The 19,206-nt window shown below is 46.1% G+C and overlaps 1 protein-coding gene across 1 annotated transcript in view; it reads left to right on the top strand.

The window, feature by feature from the left end:
* LOC124276719 (tuberin-like) overlaps positions 1-19,206 on the top strand; it is a 141,628-nt gene that overhangs the window by 47,659 nt on the left and 74,763 nt on the right. Inside the window, exon 15 of the mRNA XM_046712362.1 lies at positions 17,375-17,530. Within this exon, the coding sequence (XP_046568318.1) occupies positions 17,375-17,530 (156 nt within the window). The remainder of the gene's footprint in view (positions 1-17,374; positions 17,531-19,206) is intronic.

The raw sequence follows: 19,206 nt of genomic DNA, 5'->3' as shown, positions 1-19,206 counted from the left end.
AGCAATTCCTCACACTCCATCTTATAATGTGATAAGTAAGTTTTAGTTTTAACTATATAATATACGATATAGGCAAAACACAGAGAAATGAAGGTTAAGTTGCACACGACAAACACTTCAAATACCATAGCTATAACTAAATGCTAAATATTTATACTAAGCATTGCTAAGCTTTACTTTACCAGTATGAACAGCGTCGACTCCCCTTTAAATTTCCCGTGAAGAGCTTTCAACCAGTCCTGCAGGCGTGTTCCCGGGTCGACTTTGTGTACGTCCGGGTCCGTCATCACCCAAGGTCTTTCCGTGTACGTTTTATTCATGCTCAGAGTAGGGCACATGATAACGATGTTGTCGAACACATCCTTGTAGTAACCCTCCAACATATCCAGCACGAAAACGGTCTTCCCACAGCCAGTCTGCCCGCACACTATGGCGCAGTGTGGGTCGCGGGGCAAATCAGCGCCGGCAGGCAAATCAGTAGATGGCCTGCACGTAATCTCCCATTGTCTATATTAAGTTGCGCGTCCATAATAACGCACAGATATAATTTCAACTTGCCCCCGGGTTGAGCCTTCTTGGTAATCTGGATTGTTATCCCTCGCCGCGTTGTCTATATGGCGACCGCTACCGTGCAGTTTATCGTCATCCGTGGATCGCATGTCCAACCACAGCGCCAGCGTTTCGTGGTCAGGTATTCACCGATCTGCACGGAGGATAGGTCCAGGTCTTTGGTTATGTATGGGTGTTGTTTGATGGCCGGTAGCTTTTTTATCTCATCCCACTGCTGGTATGCCCTCATACCATAACTGAACAGCTGGTTGGGCACGCCCTCGATGGTCACTTCCACCTTTTCAATCTCGGGTTGAAAACTTTCGCTGTCCCTCCGAACGGCTCGTCATCCTCCACGGGGGGACGACCAGGATACCTTTCATCGATCGCGCCGGCATGTTCAGGTTGATATTCCACACAGTGTCGCTCTTATCTCGCACGACAGATCTATGCCTCAGTATGCGATCGTACAGGATGGCCACCTTCCCCGAGTACTGGCTTCGAACCTGCCTGGCCAGCTCCGGGCTAGTGACCATGTCGAACTCCAGAGAGATGTTGTCTATGGCGTAACTGGCCTCATCACCGTTTGGCGACGCATACGACTACTTTGCTGTAGTCGTTAAACGTGAGCTCATATTCAAGCCTATCCCCAAAGCTGCCTGGTAAAATGGCGTGTCCTGTGAAGCAACTCGAAGTCGAGCGGCACGCAGAACCTGTTCCCGTACGCTTGGGCGATGGCCTTTTCACCGTCCGATAGCTTGTCTAGCTGGTCTTGCGTGAAGCTATACCCAATGCGCAACCGAGTCGATTTGCTGATACCTTGGTACACGCCATTGACACGTTCTCCTCGCTTTTCCAGAGATCCCCGTAGCAGTGAAACACGCCGCTGTCGCCGATGCTCAGCACCTCGTTACCGCTGATCTTGATGGTGGTTTTCTTGATGATGGCTCGACCTACGCCCGCACTAGCTCGCGTTTGTCGCTGGTGGAGGTCAACGTGAGGTTGAACGCCAGTCGAACCGTGCCTGGTACAATGAGGTCATTCTCGCCAAGGTTTGGAAATCTAACCAGCAGCGTTTGGTTCTGGTCTATCTTGCTGGGATTGTTGGTGATGGTCACCGACAAGACGGCTCTGACGCCTAGAGGCTCTCTTGATCTTCGAAAGGATCTAGTTTTCTACCATACATTGTTATATAAATGAAATATATAAGTTTTAATACTAAATAATGGCTGAATACATACCTATGGATGATATGTGGGATGATAGTGCCCAGGCATTCGAGGATGACACCACATTCACTACCCCTTAAGTACTGAACTTGTACAGCCTGCTGTCGACGATTATTACGACGCAGTTGAAAATAGAGACAACATCAAGCCGCTGGGAAGTGACTATGCCAAGTTTACCGTCGATAAGAAGGGCACGCTGCGCATTGAAGGCTCACCCGGGGTCGATATCATAAAAAGACGGAAGCCAGATGCTTTGTCAACACTCACCAGTCGCCCTGGTGGGGTCAGCTGATCCGTGATGAACTAGGCTTCATAGATTACGGCGGCGACGGCCAAAGCTTCCCCCGAAGGTCGTCCAAGATCTGCAAGCAGCCAGACCCAAAGGCGATGAAGGTGATATACCCCAACGTGCTAAAGAAACGTCGGACAGTATCGAGAAAATATTGACCACGTACCATGACAAACCCTTGCCGGGTCTCGAATTTCCCCTGAGGGAACTGCGAGGCCTAGACGAAGCCTTGAAACATGTACGCGGAGAACTCGTGAACAACATGGGGAAACTTAACGAAATCGATGAGCACATCGCTCGCGAGAAAATAAAACTCACCGAAGCGGATGGTGATATGAAACGTCGTATCGATGGGGAGAATAAAAAACTTGGAAGACCGGGAAGCCCTCCGATCACAGATCAGTAGAGTACTGGAAACCATCGATCGAGTCCTAAATGAGGACACCACGCTAGCTAACAGGATTCGGATCCTCTTCCGAGAGCAAGGCATCACCATCGCCAGCATTCTGACTGCATTGGGCTTCATCATATCAACCCTGGTCGTGTCATTAACGCCTGCCGGCGGCAGGGGTACCCCCACGCCTGCTGGTAAACCAAGTGGTGGGGGCTTCAAAGCCTGGATAAAAAAACTCGGGGAGGCCCTGGCTAAACTGGCCGGTAAGGCCGCCGAAGCCCTGCCCGGCATCCTGGGTAACATCGTCTCGTGGCTGCTGGGCGCTCTGGCTAAAACTGCCACATGGCTCAGTCAAAACCTATGGGCAGCCATTGTCGCCATGGTGGGTTTGGTGTACGTAGCGGCTAAGAAATTTTTAACCAAATAAGTCCCAAAGCTACCCCACCAACCACCATAGCTGTTTTACGATCGATGTGCTGCTGTGTGTGTGACCCCACAGGGGGTGTTTGTTGAACCCTAGGCTCCGGGGGTGGGGTGACTATACCCATTTCACGTGGTGGGACGTGGGGGACGTTGACATCGAGGTTGACGCCCAACTTTTGGCCCGCCGTGGCTATGACTATTTCGTTGTTGTAGCCCACCACTTTTTTTACTCTCAGTTGCATATCGCTCGGAGCCATGTACAACCCCACGTCGAACACGTAGTCGACTTTCGACCTGGCATATTCCAACACGTCTTGGTAGCGTTTGATGGCACTCGGGAGATCAACTGGAGCATTGATAGCATCCTCAACGTTGACAACGAACTGTTTCTGAGCGTCGTAAGCAGTCCCCTTACCGAGGATGTTGGAACGCGTTTGCGTCTGCACACCCAACAGCGCCCACTCGTACGTTCGAATCGAGTCGTTCAACCTGATTACACCGGCACGAGTAAACCCTTTCGACGTGTCCAGCATGAACTTTTTCCAGTCATCCGCTGCCCCCTGCTCGAACCTCCAGACTCGGTAATCCTTGCTGTCGTTGAAAGCCATGTAACGGTCATCCCACTCGTTGGTTGTGAGGTGATGATACGACTTGTATCCCCAGTCTTTCAACTTCTCGCTGGCATCCACGAGGTGCATGTTGTGAACGATGGGGATACCCAACCCGTGGTTCGGTCCGGCAAACGCCAATCCGTCTTCGGGTTTAGTTCGAATTCGTTGCAAATACGTTCGTAGGCCCGCCTATCGTACTTGTTGTTTACTGCGTTCCACGCGTTGTCCTGTGGGACCGGAGTGCTGATTTCTTTAAGGATACGCCTGACCTGGTAGTACACGTGGAACGTGAACACAGACTGACTCAGCGGTCCACGCCGAGTGTCGGTTAATGTCACACCACACCCCGTTGTAGCGCACCACACAGCGAAGTTGAGTTGATTCTGCCAGAACTGCATCAGGTTGTTGAACCAAGCATGAACTACCTTAGCGTTAGTCACCGAAAATTTATACAGGCTGAACACATCTAAAAGCTGGGTGTTGAAATACATCCCATCAGCGACCGCGATCTTCATGGGCGAGAAATCTACGTCCAGTTTAGGGTAAAACACTCTAGGGGAGTAAGACACTCCAGGGGAATACATTTTAAAACTATTATTTAATGAGCATATATACTCTAACATGTATATAACACTTCCAGGAATAACGAGCGGCGAGGCCGTTCAGCTGACGCACGCGATCGATAACACGTCGGGTGAACTCGAAGTCGCACTCTGCGATATCACCTACCTACCGCAATGGACTAACATCAACGCCAGCAACAATAAGCTGTTCGTCAGTGGAGCTCGCAGCCAGATAACTGACGGCTACTACAGCGTGTGCTCGCTAAGTTTAATGCAGGTCTTCAAACCCTGGGAGCCGAACTCAAGATGAACGACTCAAACGGCACAGTGGTGTTAATCAACAACGGAAGAAACTCCTTGAGGCTCGGCCGCCATTGGCGAGGACACTCGGTATACCGCCTGACGAGATAAAACCAACAACAACCGCCACAGGTACGAAGTTACCCGACCTAGTACCGCATACCGAGAGCTGTACATTCATCTCAGCCAAGTGAGCACAACGCACAACATTCAAGGGGTCACCCTTCCACTATACTGAGAGCCGCGACCGGTGAAAACAGAGAAATACAACGACGGTAGAACTGAGTCGTTTTCACCGCGGCAGTATAAGAGGTTGACTCAGGGCAACATACCTGAGCTGATAATATCGGTGTTAGATATAAATCATAATCCCGCCAATATAGGATACCTCAGCTTAACGCTTCACATAAAATGACCAGCGACAAGGGCCTGGGGTGAAAAATGCGTCAATGTGGGGATCTCCGATCTCGGGACACACACGGATTCGACGCCCCGGAGTAGATGGTAAATTGTACTTTACAACTGAAAACAACATTTACAAACGCGTTGAAGTCCCCTCCGGTGGAGCCCTAGGTGATATAGTAGATACCACAAGAGCGACAGTCAACACTCGGTACACCCTAGTCACCACCGGGAGGATAAATGGATAATATACCCATCGTTCGTGGCAAACTGTTCGACTTAGACGATGTTGAGAGCACTACCGTCGCCCGAAACAAGCCATATACGCTCGTCTTCACCGAAGATGACAAGTGGGTGTTGTTACCAGATAAAGACGACTGGTTTCTCAATATTAGGCTCGGCTCCCCTACGTGTTCACGGATAACAAAGACAACCACCTAAACAAAGTCGTTAACAACGGAACCCTGCTCGTGGCTTTACGCCCCGACTCAGAGACGAAGCGTAGCCATCAGCCCAGTCGCCAGTATGGCAGCCCACATGCTATCGAAAGTAAACCGGAATGCAAAACGTGACATTGCAGTTGGTGTCTGAATTTGAAGGCGTGGTCAGGATACTGGAGAGTCTACCGGCGAACTCAACACTGATCATCAAAGTCTACCTAGGGGAACCATCGGGGAATGAGGTCGAGATCGTGAAGGGGTCAAACTTCGGGTGGGTGAAACGACACCAGTATCACGCTTGCACAGTTTACGCGGGTGGGTGTCGGCTCCAACACCAGTCTGTAGGGTGTCACCGTGATCGTGGAAAACACGATATCACTAACCAAGATCTTCCTACCTGACAACATACACTTCATGGGGGTGAAGTTCACCCCTGAACTATTATCAGAAAACCAGTTGGAAACTATATCGTAGTAGTATTATAGCAATGGCCAGTCATCGTCCCAACACTACACTTAACGACCTAGGGGACACGGAGGGATTCGATCAACCTGGTGAGGAAGACACCTTATACATCCTGCACTTGAAAGACAACGTGTATAGGCGGGTGTCGTTATCAGATTTTAAAGAGCCTGAATGGTTAGTCAACTTAACCCTCACCTCACCTTATATCTCATTAAAGGAACAAAGTCATATCTCTGAAGTTAAGAATAGCGGTATCTTGCCCTTGTTTGGGTGTTTCATTCCGGGCCTAATACAAGGATTATACTAAGACCGGTTTTACCCAATATGTTACAGCCATTCCACGGGGGCGAGTTAAGGTATGACTGCTACGGGCACATAGGGATTCCGGCTATGGTGCCAGGCTCCACACTCATCATAGAAGTCTATCTCGACAGAGTTAATAGTAATAATACAAAACAACAACTTTTACCTGGGGTGACAGTGTACTGGAATCCCCAGAACCATGGTCGTCAACGTTACCGTATCATCATACAACCTATGGGGCTATTGTGGATGCAGCGTTACCTATTAAATTCTCACCTATTCTCCTACATGAGGATTTATTCCTTATAAGCCTCAAGTACGTTGATCGACTGTTAACTGAAGCCTAATTAAAAAATATCTCATAAGATATATTATAGGCACACAGGATGGGGCTGTACCCAGTCGTAGAGGAAGTAGCGAAGACCCTGGAAACCGTAGACGGGTTCCGCTTGAGGCAGTTATGCGATGTAAAACGCCAACTAGAACAAGACCGCGACACGCGGAAAGCACTATGTAAGAAGTACCATAGAGCTTTCAATATCGTGGACGGTGTTGATACTGCCCTTATGACAACCAGCATGGGGCTGGGGGCAGGTGTTGGGTTGTTAGCTACCATCGTGGCTACCCCCGTAGTGCTAGGCATTGAAATAACAGCTGGGGTGGCAGGGTGTTAGGGTTGGCTTTAAGTTTGCATCACGCAGACTGCATCGTAAGGCATTGAAACACGACGAGATCAGGGTTCTGGCGGAAGCAAAGCTGATTACGGTAAGTGAGCGTATATCCACGGCACTCACTGACAGTAAGATCTCCGAGGAGAAGTTTCGTTTAATCCTCTCTGAACTCACAAAATATAACAAAATGAAACAAGAGATTCGTTCAAAGTCTCGTAAGTCTGCTATCAGCGAGGACGAGAAAAAAAAGTACATAGAACAAGGGGTGAAAAAAGCCCAGCAAGCCTTTATTACAAACACCAAAGAGATCATAGGCGATTCACATTAAACTGTTTCATCGAGGTCAACGTGGCATAGTGCCCCAGGATAGACCCGTTAAACCAACATACTTCAGCCAAGTCCCCGGTAGCTCAGTCGGTTAAGCGGCGCGGTTGTGGGGTATACATGTGGAGTTCGTATCCCGCTGGCGTCTCAAACTTTTTTATAGTAGGGGTAATAGTAGCAAGAGCTAAGGGTCCGACCAAAGCCTTATTTGTGAAATAAGGCTTTGCAGAGGCTTTTGTTGGACTTGGTCCAAAACCCCCATTGTATATACTACTTAAGGGATATTAAAAAAGACATGATTAAACCGTCCATCCTAGTAAAACTTAAATCAAAATGTATTGCACTGAAAAGAAAATTGCCAGTGGCTACCTGAAAAAAATCGTATTTATGTAGCCATGTGGCTACTTGGTAGAAAATCCAACTTTGAAGCCTGTTGTGAACACCCAATTCTGAAGCAGTAGCATGCTTAGTCATTGACAATTAGACACTTCTGTTTCATCACCATATTGTTGCTTTTTCTCATGGGCTGCTGACATCACAGCCACAAGGACCAAGAAACGGATTCATTCAACACATTTTGTAGGGATGGATTATTACACATCCACCGCTCCCAAGCTATTCGGAGTGTTCATGACTCCAGTCTTCACCTGTCTCCATCATCAATACATCCAGATGCATGGATAACTGGATGATGTCCTTTGCAACAAGGCAAACGTTGAAGGAAGTTTAGGACACTCAGACTGTCTTACAGATTTCTTCACCTATTTGTCATTCCTCTGGTACACCTGGTCAAGAAATTTATCCCAAGTACATTCATAAGTAAATCAGGGCCATATTCGTTTATACACCTGAGGATTGCTACCACCTCACTTCAACATCTGCTCTGTATAAATTAAAATGGAAACAGGTCCAGCAGTGGAGACCGGAATCACCAAAGCTGTTCCAAAGGTAGTGGATTTTCTTTTGCATCTACAGAAGGAAAGGCATCATTCGGCTCTGCCTTCAGTCCATAGGAAGGAATCTACATAAGAAAGGATCCTGTACTCACTAGCTTCCTCCGTTCTTTTGAGATTGGGGGCGTTGGGGTAGCCTAATGGTTAAAGCATTGGCTCGTCACGCCGAAGACCCGGGTTCGAATCCCCACATGGGCACAACGTGTGAAGCCCATTTCTGGTGTCCCCTGCCGTGATGTTGCTGGAATATTGCTAAAAGCGGCGTAAAACCAAACTCAGTCAGTCAGTCAGTCTTTTGAGATTGAGGATATCTTTAAACAGCGTGCCACTATGGGATCTGTCTAGTACTATCAGGACTCATATGTCATCCATTTGAGATCCACCTTCCCATGGCTTCAACTACAGCTTCTAGGTATGTTGGAGTTACATGATTGGGTTTTTGATTGATGATGTTCTCCAAGAATCCTTCAAGAGTTTCACTTAAAACACAACAGAAATTCCTGGCAAAGAACGAGGAGGCTCCCATGAGATCGGACAGAGCTTATACACGATACCTACCCTGAGTAGGAACAATCATTACACACTGTATGCCAAATTAGAGCCAAATTTAAATTGGTACAACCAGAGGACAGTGTTCTTCAGATGAGGATGTCATCATCTTTGAATCTCATGTCAAGAAAACTCAAACAAGGATATCAACAAAAGCAGAGTGGCCACCTTGGTAAAAAAGATCCTAAATCTCACTCATGGCATGAGTGTATGGATCACTCAGACCACAAGAGATACAAGCTATATTTTCTCCATTACAACCTGGACAATTTTGTCTCTTCTCACAGATTATGTCAGCCGGCCAGTTGGCATCATCTTATATGTTCACGTCTTTCTACCTTTGACCTTTGTATCTACCGTTGTCGCCCAGTCCGTTGTTTCTGCCAAATCTCTTTCTGGAGCAAAAGAGTGATTGGTGGGTGCAAAGTCATTTGCACGATGGAGTTTAATACCTCAAATGGTAGAACAGGGTTGATTTTAGTGATCGAAGATTGCCCAATCAGATAAAAATCCAGTATTCATGCCTGTAAGATGATAAATGGACTGAAAGAAGCATCATCAAAAACGTTAACCTGAAATGACTTGTAGACATTTTTGAGAGTTTCTGGATTTTTTTTTAGTATAATCCACCAGTATATGTTATCATCAAGAAGGACTTCAAGTGTTGTCACAACAATTAAACACATGTCTGTTTGTCTCAACAGTTAACATGTAGTCACTGTTTGTTATGGTTGTCTTTCTCACTTGGGGATACTTTGGGCCCATCCGGCCTTATGTTGCATTGCGCAATCAAGTTCATCAACAGTACCTTGGATTACTTTCTAAAAATGCAGGTCTGTGCCCAAGTGTCGAAAAGTCTATCTTTCAACATCACCATAAGGGATGTGACAAACTCATCCCCAGAGGAAGAGGGCTATGATGTAGTATTCAGCCAAAGATTAAAAATTATTACGAAGAACTGCACATTATTATGAAGGAGTTATAAGTTACACTTTAACCAACTTCTACCTGTGTAGGGCATTAATTTCATCTGGAAGGATCCAAAGTTAGCAGCTGGAAACATGGCCATACAGGGCGCTTCTATTCAAAGAATGGATACTGTATTGACTGTATGGGACAGTGTAAATGGGACTCTCGTTGCGATAAATGCAAGGTTCTTACTTGGTGACTACACTCGGGCTTACACTCGTCGTGTTGCTGACAGGGCTCGTTACGCCGCTTCACTTGACGGACCCAGTCCCTCCAAGTAAGGAAAGTTTAAGCATCCTACTTTGTCTGCTCGGCGGTCACAGTCCCCTCACTCAAATGAAGAGGATTTGATGAGAGCGTCGTCAGATTCTTGCTTATCGGAAGACATTCGGCATTTGTTGGGCTCTCAACATTCCAGCCCGAGTCCTTCGTCTTTGAACACGTCCCGGGTAGTAGTTGTCAAGACTGCCACCACCCCTCAGGAGACCTCTACGCAGTGGGACCTTCGACCTACGCTCTCTGTCTCTCGTTCACCGGACCAGTTATCTCGGCAACCAGGCTTATCTGTTTCGGACAAGAATCAGCTGATATCTGCGCCTGACTGCGCTGAGCGCATGCGCAGAAGCCATTCTCACTCCCGTCATTCATCCAGTAGTGAGCGGAACCAGTCTACCTCGCCTCAACGCCTGTCAGTGGTTATTTCGCCGTCTCCTTCCCATTCGGTGGAAAGAAGTGTGTCTTGCGTCCAGCTACCTCGAAGCCTGCCAGATCGAATCATGCTTCGCTCCCCTCCACCTCGACTTTCGCCGGACTGTCCACCTTCCCCAGAATTAGACCGGCTCTCTACGAAACAGCTTTCGCCGAACCGGTCTTCATCGAAAGGCCAGTCTACGCTTCGGCATTCTCCGGATCGATCGTCTTCTAAACAGACTTCACCTAATCAAACTCCGTCGAATCAATGTTCGCCGAAATGGAAGACTTCACTGAAACGGCATGTGATGAACCGACTTTCGCCGATATGGCTTTCTTCCAAGCGGTATTCAACGGAACGCCCTTCTCCGGATCATCTCTGTACTTCCCCCGAACTCTGTTGGATCCTACAGTCATGTCTCCTCAGCACGGACACGGCTTTCACCGAGTCGTTTGGACCAGGCTCCTATTATTCTTCGGATTTGTTCACCGGATAGACCTGGTAGATCTACTTCACCGCCGAGACGCCACTCTTCAACTCGTTTGCATTCAACTACGCAACGCCTCCATCTACTTCGTTGAGATCGGTTCTTCCTCTTCTACGCACTTGACCCATCAACCTGGATCACCTACACGATTGACTGCTGCCTATCATTCAAGATCCAGGGATCATCATTCTCGTTATGATACTTCCCCTCCTTGTTCCCGATCTCGTCATCGGGTCTCCATATGTGCGTCTTCTTCCGGTTCGTCCCCCTCCAGACATCAATATGGCACTACAGATAGGAGATCTACTCAACAGGGCTCCGATTATAGATCTCAGCGTGCTACGACTTCTGACGGAGCTCCTGCCTCATCGCCTCTCTCTAGTCTACTCGGATTGTACCAGATTCCTGGACTCCTGCGCAGGAAACTACTCCTGCCCCAGATCTGGCTGCGATGTGCTATTTACTACTGCTTGGAATCAGCAACAGTCTGCTCCCTCGATAGGGACTGAATGCGCATTCAACGAACTAGCATTCATCAACGAACCATGGCTGCATCTACTTAATTGGCATTCACCGAACCGAAATTCGCCAGACTGGCTTTTCTCAAACCGGAGATCATTGAACCAGCATTTATCGAATCAGCATTCACTTAATCGACGTTTTTCGACTTAACTAGCCGTCCCATGGTTCACCGAACTCATCCAGGTATCATAGTCGAACCGATTCGGCAGGCCGGTTCGCAGCGACACCATCGAACTAATTCTTCTGCTCAGAATGGCTCATCTCCTCCAAACAACATCGCCGAACTGATTCACTACAACATCCCCGTACTAGTTAACCAGATCGATCTGCTCATCTCCGAACTACAGTCCGTTTTAGTCAGAAACGGACCGATGAATTGCAAATTTTATCATTGTACAAAATTGCCACATAAATATAAATAGTACACATGTTTATCATTTACTAATACCAAACAGCTTTCTTATATTTGAAAATTTTCTGGACTCCACCAAAAAAGTTGTTTAAGAAACTATCATCATTGAAAACGCAAAAGGTGTGATCTGTCGCGGCGGGGTGAAACCGCAGAAACGGAACAGCCAGTCATGGCGGGGGACATCTCAAAATCTATGCCGGGAGACCTGTCATTTCCCTGTTTGTCGTAGTGTCATCGTCACGACTTAAAGGGATGACAAGTGGTGCCACAGTTGCCTGTTGTAAGCCATCCCGAGACCAGTAACCTTGTTCAATGACGTTAGCTACCTTGTTGACACAGTTTTGCCAAGTTTCAGTCGTGATTTTGTTAAGGGATTCCTTAACCAAAACCTCTACGTCACGTAATCTAAAAATTGTGTTTGATCTGGCAACATCTCCTTTGACAATACCCCATATCATTTCAATGGGGTTAAGGTCACAGTGATAGGGTGGAAGTCGCAGATTATCGTGACCCTTACTTTTTATGTAACTGTCAACTTTGTAGAAAGGTTCACCTTTGTGGGTTTTTATGATCTCATATAGCTGAGGCTTCGTTGCCTTTAAAGGCCGTGCAATCTGAAATTTTTCGAGCCATGATATCATGTCACCTTTTCGACTGTTCGATGTCGGGGCTTTACTGTCGGGTTCCTGCACCCTGTGGTATGGGGCAGTGTCCATTACGATAAAAGACTTCTCTGGTAGAGCTGGTACCAACCTGTTTGTAACCCAATCCAGGAAAACCGCACCATTCATCTCGGAATGGTAGTCTCTGTTATCTGTGGACTTTGCCCTGAATACCAAGTCGCAGCTTGGGAGAAAGCCTTTGCTGGAGCAACCAGCATGGAGAATGATTAGTCTCTCTCCTTTCCCTAGAGGCAGCTTTCTACGTGACCCCTTATCACCCCCATCGGGTACCCACTGACTGCTTGCAGTGTGCGAGGCATTGACCCAGGTCTCGTCCAAGTACATTGGCTTGAACCCTTCCTCGCACTTATTCTTTATAACCCTCAGAAAATTATTTCTCAGGCGAACGATATCAGGGCGTTCACAGAGTACTGACCTATTCTTCCCTGAAATTTTCTTATAACGATACCCGAAAGAGTGTAAGAGTTGCCAGAGTGTGTACTTTGATACTCTGAGGTTGTGTTCTTGCTTCAAATGCTTTTTTTAAATTTTCAGCGACATGTATTTGTTTTCAGAATAGAGCTTGTTGATAGACTGCCTTACAAGGTTCTTTTGACAGTTGTCCAAATGTTTTAATTTGTGTGATTTTGACACGACCTCTACCTGCTTTGCATCACCCTCACAATGTTTGAGTTCCAGAACATTTGTCAGTACCCTTGCTGATACTCCTAAAGCTTTTGCTGCCCGCTTTCAGAATTTATTAATGGCATAAAATGGTTTGCCCCTTTCGACTTCAGCACGGAAAAAATCGTACACTTTCATCATCAACTGTTTCATGTCAGCATTCAACTTCATTTTTCATCAGGCATGTGTCTCCCATGCACGACGAGATAGTGGCTGTTCCGTTTCTGTGGTTTCACCCCGCCGTGACAGATAACACCTTTTGCGTTTTCAATGATGATAGTTTCTTAAACAACTTTTTTGGTGGAGTCCGGGAAATTTTCAAATATAAGAAAGCTGTTTGGTATTAGTAAATGATAAACATGTGTACTATTTATATTTATGTGGCAATTTTGTACAATGATAAAATTTGCAATTCATCGGTCCGTTTCTGACTAAAACGGACTGTAGTTCGTCGGGCCAAACTGAGTCGCCGCACCAGAACCGGATCATAGTACGGTTTCAGATCTTAACTGATCCTGGTCATCGAACCGTGCCAGATCGCAGATCCTACAGCGTTCGCCAATCCGACAGCGTTCGCCAAACCATCAGTATTCACCAAACTGCCAGCATTGCTGAACCATGCTGCCTTTAAAGTACAGAAATAATGTTGGTTCAGTCGACACACATGGTCACTTGGTTACAGCTACAGCTATCCGGCGTAAGATCATACTCACTCACTCACTCATCTACAGCTATCTTGAGCAAGATACCAGATGCTCTACTTACTACATTCAGCTTGACGGATCGGAACTTGTCAACACTGTTTTTTCACATGCTCATCAAGGATCATGGCCTTGCATCTAGATACGGTCAATTATACCCGCTGTTAATTAAACTCTACCAGCTTTAAACACTATGTTAATATTCAGGGCATTTCTGATACGCTGAATTCCTCACCACGGAGTGGCATGCTCTTAGCATGACCATTCAACTTGGCTCTCCGGATTACCCTACGGCATGTGAGGCGTTAGAAAATTTTATTCACATGACTTATCCCACCTGGTACCCCCTTTCTGCTGATTGAACAGATGAAGTAGCTCTGTCAGTAGCACAGACATCTAGATTACACTGGCACTTGACGCTCTGACAATCCCCGATCTCCCAGACTTGGAGTACGTGACCAGAGCTCATATCATTCCGGATTTATCTACCTTCCGGTCTTCGCCTTGATGAATGATTTGGTTTAGGAATCTACCCTTCGGCGTGGATATCAGTTCCTTAACCACTCGTCTGTGCGTTACTAGACAGGCTTGCTATCCAGGAATTTTTCCGACGCTTCACTGAGTCCTGTTACTACAAACTCCTCATAACAGCGTTATGGTGTAATCATGGCCTGCTTTGTCATCTTCATCACCCTTCCCTTTACATCAGCAAGCCTCTGGACAGATGGGTCAAGTTTCTGCGCAGGGTACCAGTACTGATGTCAAGTAGCTATCATCCCCTTGCCGAGATGTTACAAAGTTGTGCCTCGCACGGTTCACCGAAGACCGTGTTGTCCGGACTTTTGTCACTGTTGCATTGTGGGTACCATTTACAAATGGCAGACTACCCCTTGTTTATCGGAGAATTATTATATTTAGAGTCACTATGAAGTACACTGACACATCTGTCTAGGTCCTACAAGCGGATAACAATCCCAGCCTTTTATTGCCAGTGACGATGAACAGTGCCATTCCCGGTAAGAGTGATTATGTTGGGATTCTTCAGCCAGCCGAGAGAGACAGTTCACCAAGAGTTACTTGGCTTTCAACTTCAGCCCAAGCCCTCAGTTCAGAAGTCACTGCAGTTCTGCTCGCATGGTCCCCAGGCACATATTTTACGGCCTTTGTCTCCCAGACGAACCTTCCCTGACGTCAACAGGCTTTTATACCTTCGTCATTACAGCAACTTTACGAATGTTTAGGTAGATCGACGATCTCCATGCATCGAATCTACTAACTTTATCACTCCATCTGGCGGACCAATACTTCATTTGGCGAACCAACGTTCCTGAGATCACTCATTTTACGACCTTAATCACTCTGTGCACAGTGTGAACGTTCCTGTGGATTGATTGACAATCTCTATGCGCTGACTCTACTACATTCAGCACTCGGTCAGTGCTGCCATGGTAGCTTGACTATTTAAATGTTCCTATCTCAGGAGAGATATCCCTACATCAGTGGCAAGAGTTGCTAGGTCTCCTTACCTCAGCACTAGCCTTCAGTTACAGGGGTCAACTCTAGGCGCTACTTCACCTTCGAAACTACATTGATGATTGCATCCAGGCACAACAGGATTCATTCGTACTTCTTCCCAACTGCAGTTCACCACCATGCTGCTCCGGCAGTTAGGGTGGCTATTGTACAGGGTGGCTATTGTACTTTGTGGAATCGGAACTAACATCGATCCAGAGACCCCACTTCATCGATCCATGCTTTGACACCAGTCAAGGGATGATGTTCGCCCTTCAAGACAGCTGGATGAAGATCTAGCGATGTGTTGCTCCAGTGCTATCTCAGTGGCAGGAGCTACTAGGCTTTCTGACGTCAGATCAAGCCCTAACGTACAGAGTTCAGCTTCGGCTGTTACAGCACTTTTTGTGCCCGTACCTTTAGGCCGACAATCCCAAGGAACTGATTCATCTTCCCGAACCCGTCACGCCGAAGTCCCGGGTTCAAATCCTCACATGGGAATAATGTGTGAAGCCCATTTCTGGTGTTCATCTGTAATACAGAAGCTGTTGACTACCAGCAAGATTCTACTGCTTTGGTCGTGCTCTAAGTCCTGACCAGCGAGAAGTTAGTTTGTTGACCTAAGAAGCCTGGCAGAGCCAAACCCAGTACCACTTCCCGACCGTGGCAACCTGCTTTTTCACTTCAGTTCATCGTAATTCGACCCGTTCTTTCTACGATGATAGTGGAAGAAGTTTGAAGGCTGTTGTAACATTAGGGAAATCCATCTCCCAATCTGCCTCTACTCAGGTCGTTTCTGTGTTCCTGCAGCATCTCCGTGCTACTAGGGAACTCAAGGGTACTACGTTAGCTACCTAACTGGCAGCTATCCCAGTTGAGATGAACACAAGCGAGTACATAACTCAGTGACCCAAAGAGTTATCTGTAGCTCTGGTAGTAGCTTGTACACAGCTACAAGATCTGAACAGTTGTTTAGGGGACTACATGTTTGTTTGCCTTGACAAACCTGATGAACTGCAGACTGAGCCATTTCACTTGTCAATCCCTTTACCACCGGTAATTGAACAATGATCAGCCCAGCACCAGACTCAAAAGCCCTGGAGGAGGGTACCCTGTCCATTAGTTTCATCTGCTGTCACACATTTTCCCCAAGACATAGAGTAGTGATTTTGTGTTAATACTAATGGTTCCAAGTCTTTTCCCCATGGAACCTGCTGACTGTGGAGCAAAGCAATCTGTTACACTAAATCAAGATTGGACACCTCTTATTTGTTTGGCTAAAGTGCAGGCCAAAAACTACTGTAAGCAGCGTTTAAAATTCCCGCCTGCCCGACCATCCGGAACAGTCTATTTTCATCTCGGACGGTCAAATTTCAAAACCTGTCCTGTGGTCTGGTAGATGTTTTTACCCCTAACAGTAAATATTTCATAATATCAGACAGGTTATCTTGTCATCAGTTGGAGGTGTTTGTGGTATTGTGATAATTATGTTAAACTTTTTACGATTGAAATATACAACTTTATGGATGACAACTTCTGGTTTATTTGCGTTGAGTGACGTTTCGATGTAGAGTCTTACCTCGTTATTCAGCTCAAAGTGTATTTACGATTGGACAGTTCATTTTACAATAACCAATCACAACACATGTACTTTCAGTTTACCTTAACTCGGTGCATTGCCTGTTAGTGCTATGTTGTTCATTGTGATGCCCACAAACAGTAAAGTATTCAGAAACATGATTTTTGTTTTCATTGTTGAAAACCGGACAGGCAAAGTTGCATCCGGACTGGTAATTTATTTAATTGACCAGTCCGGCTGTCTGGCTTGGAATTTTGGGAGTTTTAAACACTGCTGTAAGTCAGATTCAGAAACAGTGGCAATTTCATGAAGACCTTGTTGGATAATCTGACATCAGAAACAGCAATATCTCCATCACAATTATCATGATCTGACAATAGTCTCCGTCATGTAATTATGATGATCTGACACCAGAAACAGCAATGTCTCACAACAGTCTCCATCACAATTATGATGACCTGACACCAGAAACAGCAATGTCTGACAATAGTCTCCAGCATGTAATTATGATGATCTGACAATAGTCTCCGTCATATAATTATGATGATCTGACACCAGAAACAGCAATGTCTGACAATAGTCGCCATCACAATTATCATGATCTGACAATAGTCTCCATCATGTAATTATGATGATCTGACACCAGAAACTGCAATATCTCATTATTGTCTCTTACATTCTGTGTTCCAGAGTGACCTTATTGAGCGGGTTGTATTGCCACATCTCGGTCACATTGAGATGGACCCTGACCCTGATGTGAGGAAGGTGACTGTTGAGATGTTGCTGGTGCTGGCGCAGGATTGCAAGACAGGCGAGTTCCAGGACATCATGGCAGTTGTTGAGAAGGTAGGCAAGTGTCTGTCGGCATCACCATCAATATCTAAAGTACTGTCGGAAATAGAAAACAACTGTATTTTCTCATTTATCTCTACAATTTATGTAGTTGATATGTGAAAGTGTGAAATATCTGTTAAACTAAGTTCGGCCTAACTACAGTCTCAGTGGTAGGGAGATAGGAAACGTAGAAAAAGGACTTTACTGAGGAGAGATTAGTGCAGAAATGAGCAATGCAGGTTTTTTCTAAGTCCAAAACGACTTATTTAGAACAGACCTTGGCTTTATGCAGATTAGTGTGCGACGATATTGTATTACAAAGGACACTTTTTAAATGCCCAATTTGAAATTAGACGTAGCTTTATTATAAATGATAGCTGACGTAACAAATAATAACTTTTATTCTGAAACTATTAAGGATGTAGCTACCATGGAGTCTCACTGTCACTATAAAAAGAAAAAGATAGGAGGGGTCGTCTCAAAAGGAAAACCTGGACGGGTGTCGCAGACGATCGTTGGGGTCGGGCCGGGGGATAGAGATATCAGCTAAGATGAGATAATCCTTTAGAGCAATTATACTGGGGAAGTACACGGCATGTCATAACAATTTACAAATAAGATCCAGTCCTGTCGATCTTCAGGTGGTCATGCCACCTATATACAGTCGTGCCCCGTTTATCCGAACACTTTTTTTTCTTTAAATTGTTCGGATAAACGAATTTTCGGATATCTGAACCGAGGACCATATGGAAAAAGACAGACAAACAAACGAACATAATAAGCCTCAGACGTATTCTTTATTGATTGATTGATCAACAAATAACTAATACATACATAAAATCAGATCTTGTCAAATACAGTACTCAAGTCAATATTTTTACACGTGAGAACAACCCTGTACATGCAGTTATGTTCGCTTGAAGAAATGTGTCAAAGTTTTTTGTACAGGCTTTGCAGAAAAGTGAGAAGACTTCACTTTCAGTATGCGAGTTCGAGGTTGTCAGTGTCGCCTGCACATTCGTAGTACCTGATCAACTGGTCAAGGCAGACACGAGCTTCGTTGTGAGACACGGGTGGGGGAGGTGGCGGCTGCTCAACTTCATTGTCATCATCATCAGTCTCGTTGTCAGGACACACTGCTTGCAGGATGTCAGTGTCACTCAGGGATTCGCCAGTCAGTTCGTCACTGTCGACATTCACAAGGTCGTCGGCAGTAACAGATACAGGTGCAACTTGCCCATAGGACTGTAGTGCATCGCGAAGTTCCGCCAAGGCCATGTCTTCTTCTGGGTCTTCATTTGATTGGATGATATCGACATGGCGAAAACAGTTAGCGATTGTCTTTTCGCTCACAGAGGTCCAGGCTTGCTTGATCATCCGTATTGCAGTGCGTAAGGTGACAGCTCGATTTTCGTTTGTATCAACACACTCGATGAAGTGTCTCACAACAAGCTTGCGGTGATGTGCTTTGAAAGCACGGATGATTCCTGCATCCATCGGCTGAATGTGTGCCGTCGTGTTGTCAACTTCACATTGGGTGTGTGGCTAGATGCATTGTCCATCAGTAATATCACAGGCCTACCTCTCAATCTCATCTGTCTGTCAAATGTTAGCAACCAATCACGAAACAGTTCTGATGTCATCCACGCTTTTGCATTGTTCCTGTACCCAACATAAACCTCCGAATT

Source organism: Haliotis rubra, unplaced genomic scaffold, assembly GCF_003918875.1.
Source record: "Haliotis rubra isolate DU_JTF1 unplaced genomic scaffold, ASM391887v1 Scf212, whole genome shotgun sequence".
NCBI lineage: Eukaryota > Metazoa > Mollusca > Gastropoda > Lepetellida > Haliotidae > Haliotis > Haliotis rubra.
Note: the sequence above shows the minus strand (reverse complement) of the source record. Positions and strands in the feature narration are given on the sequence as shown.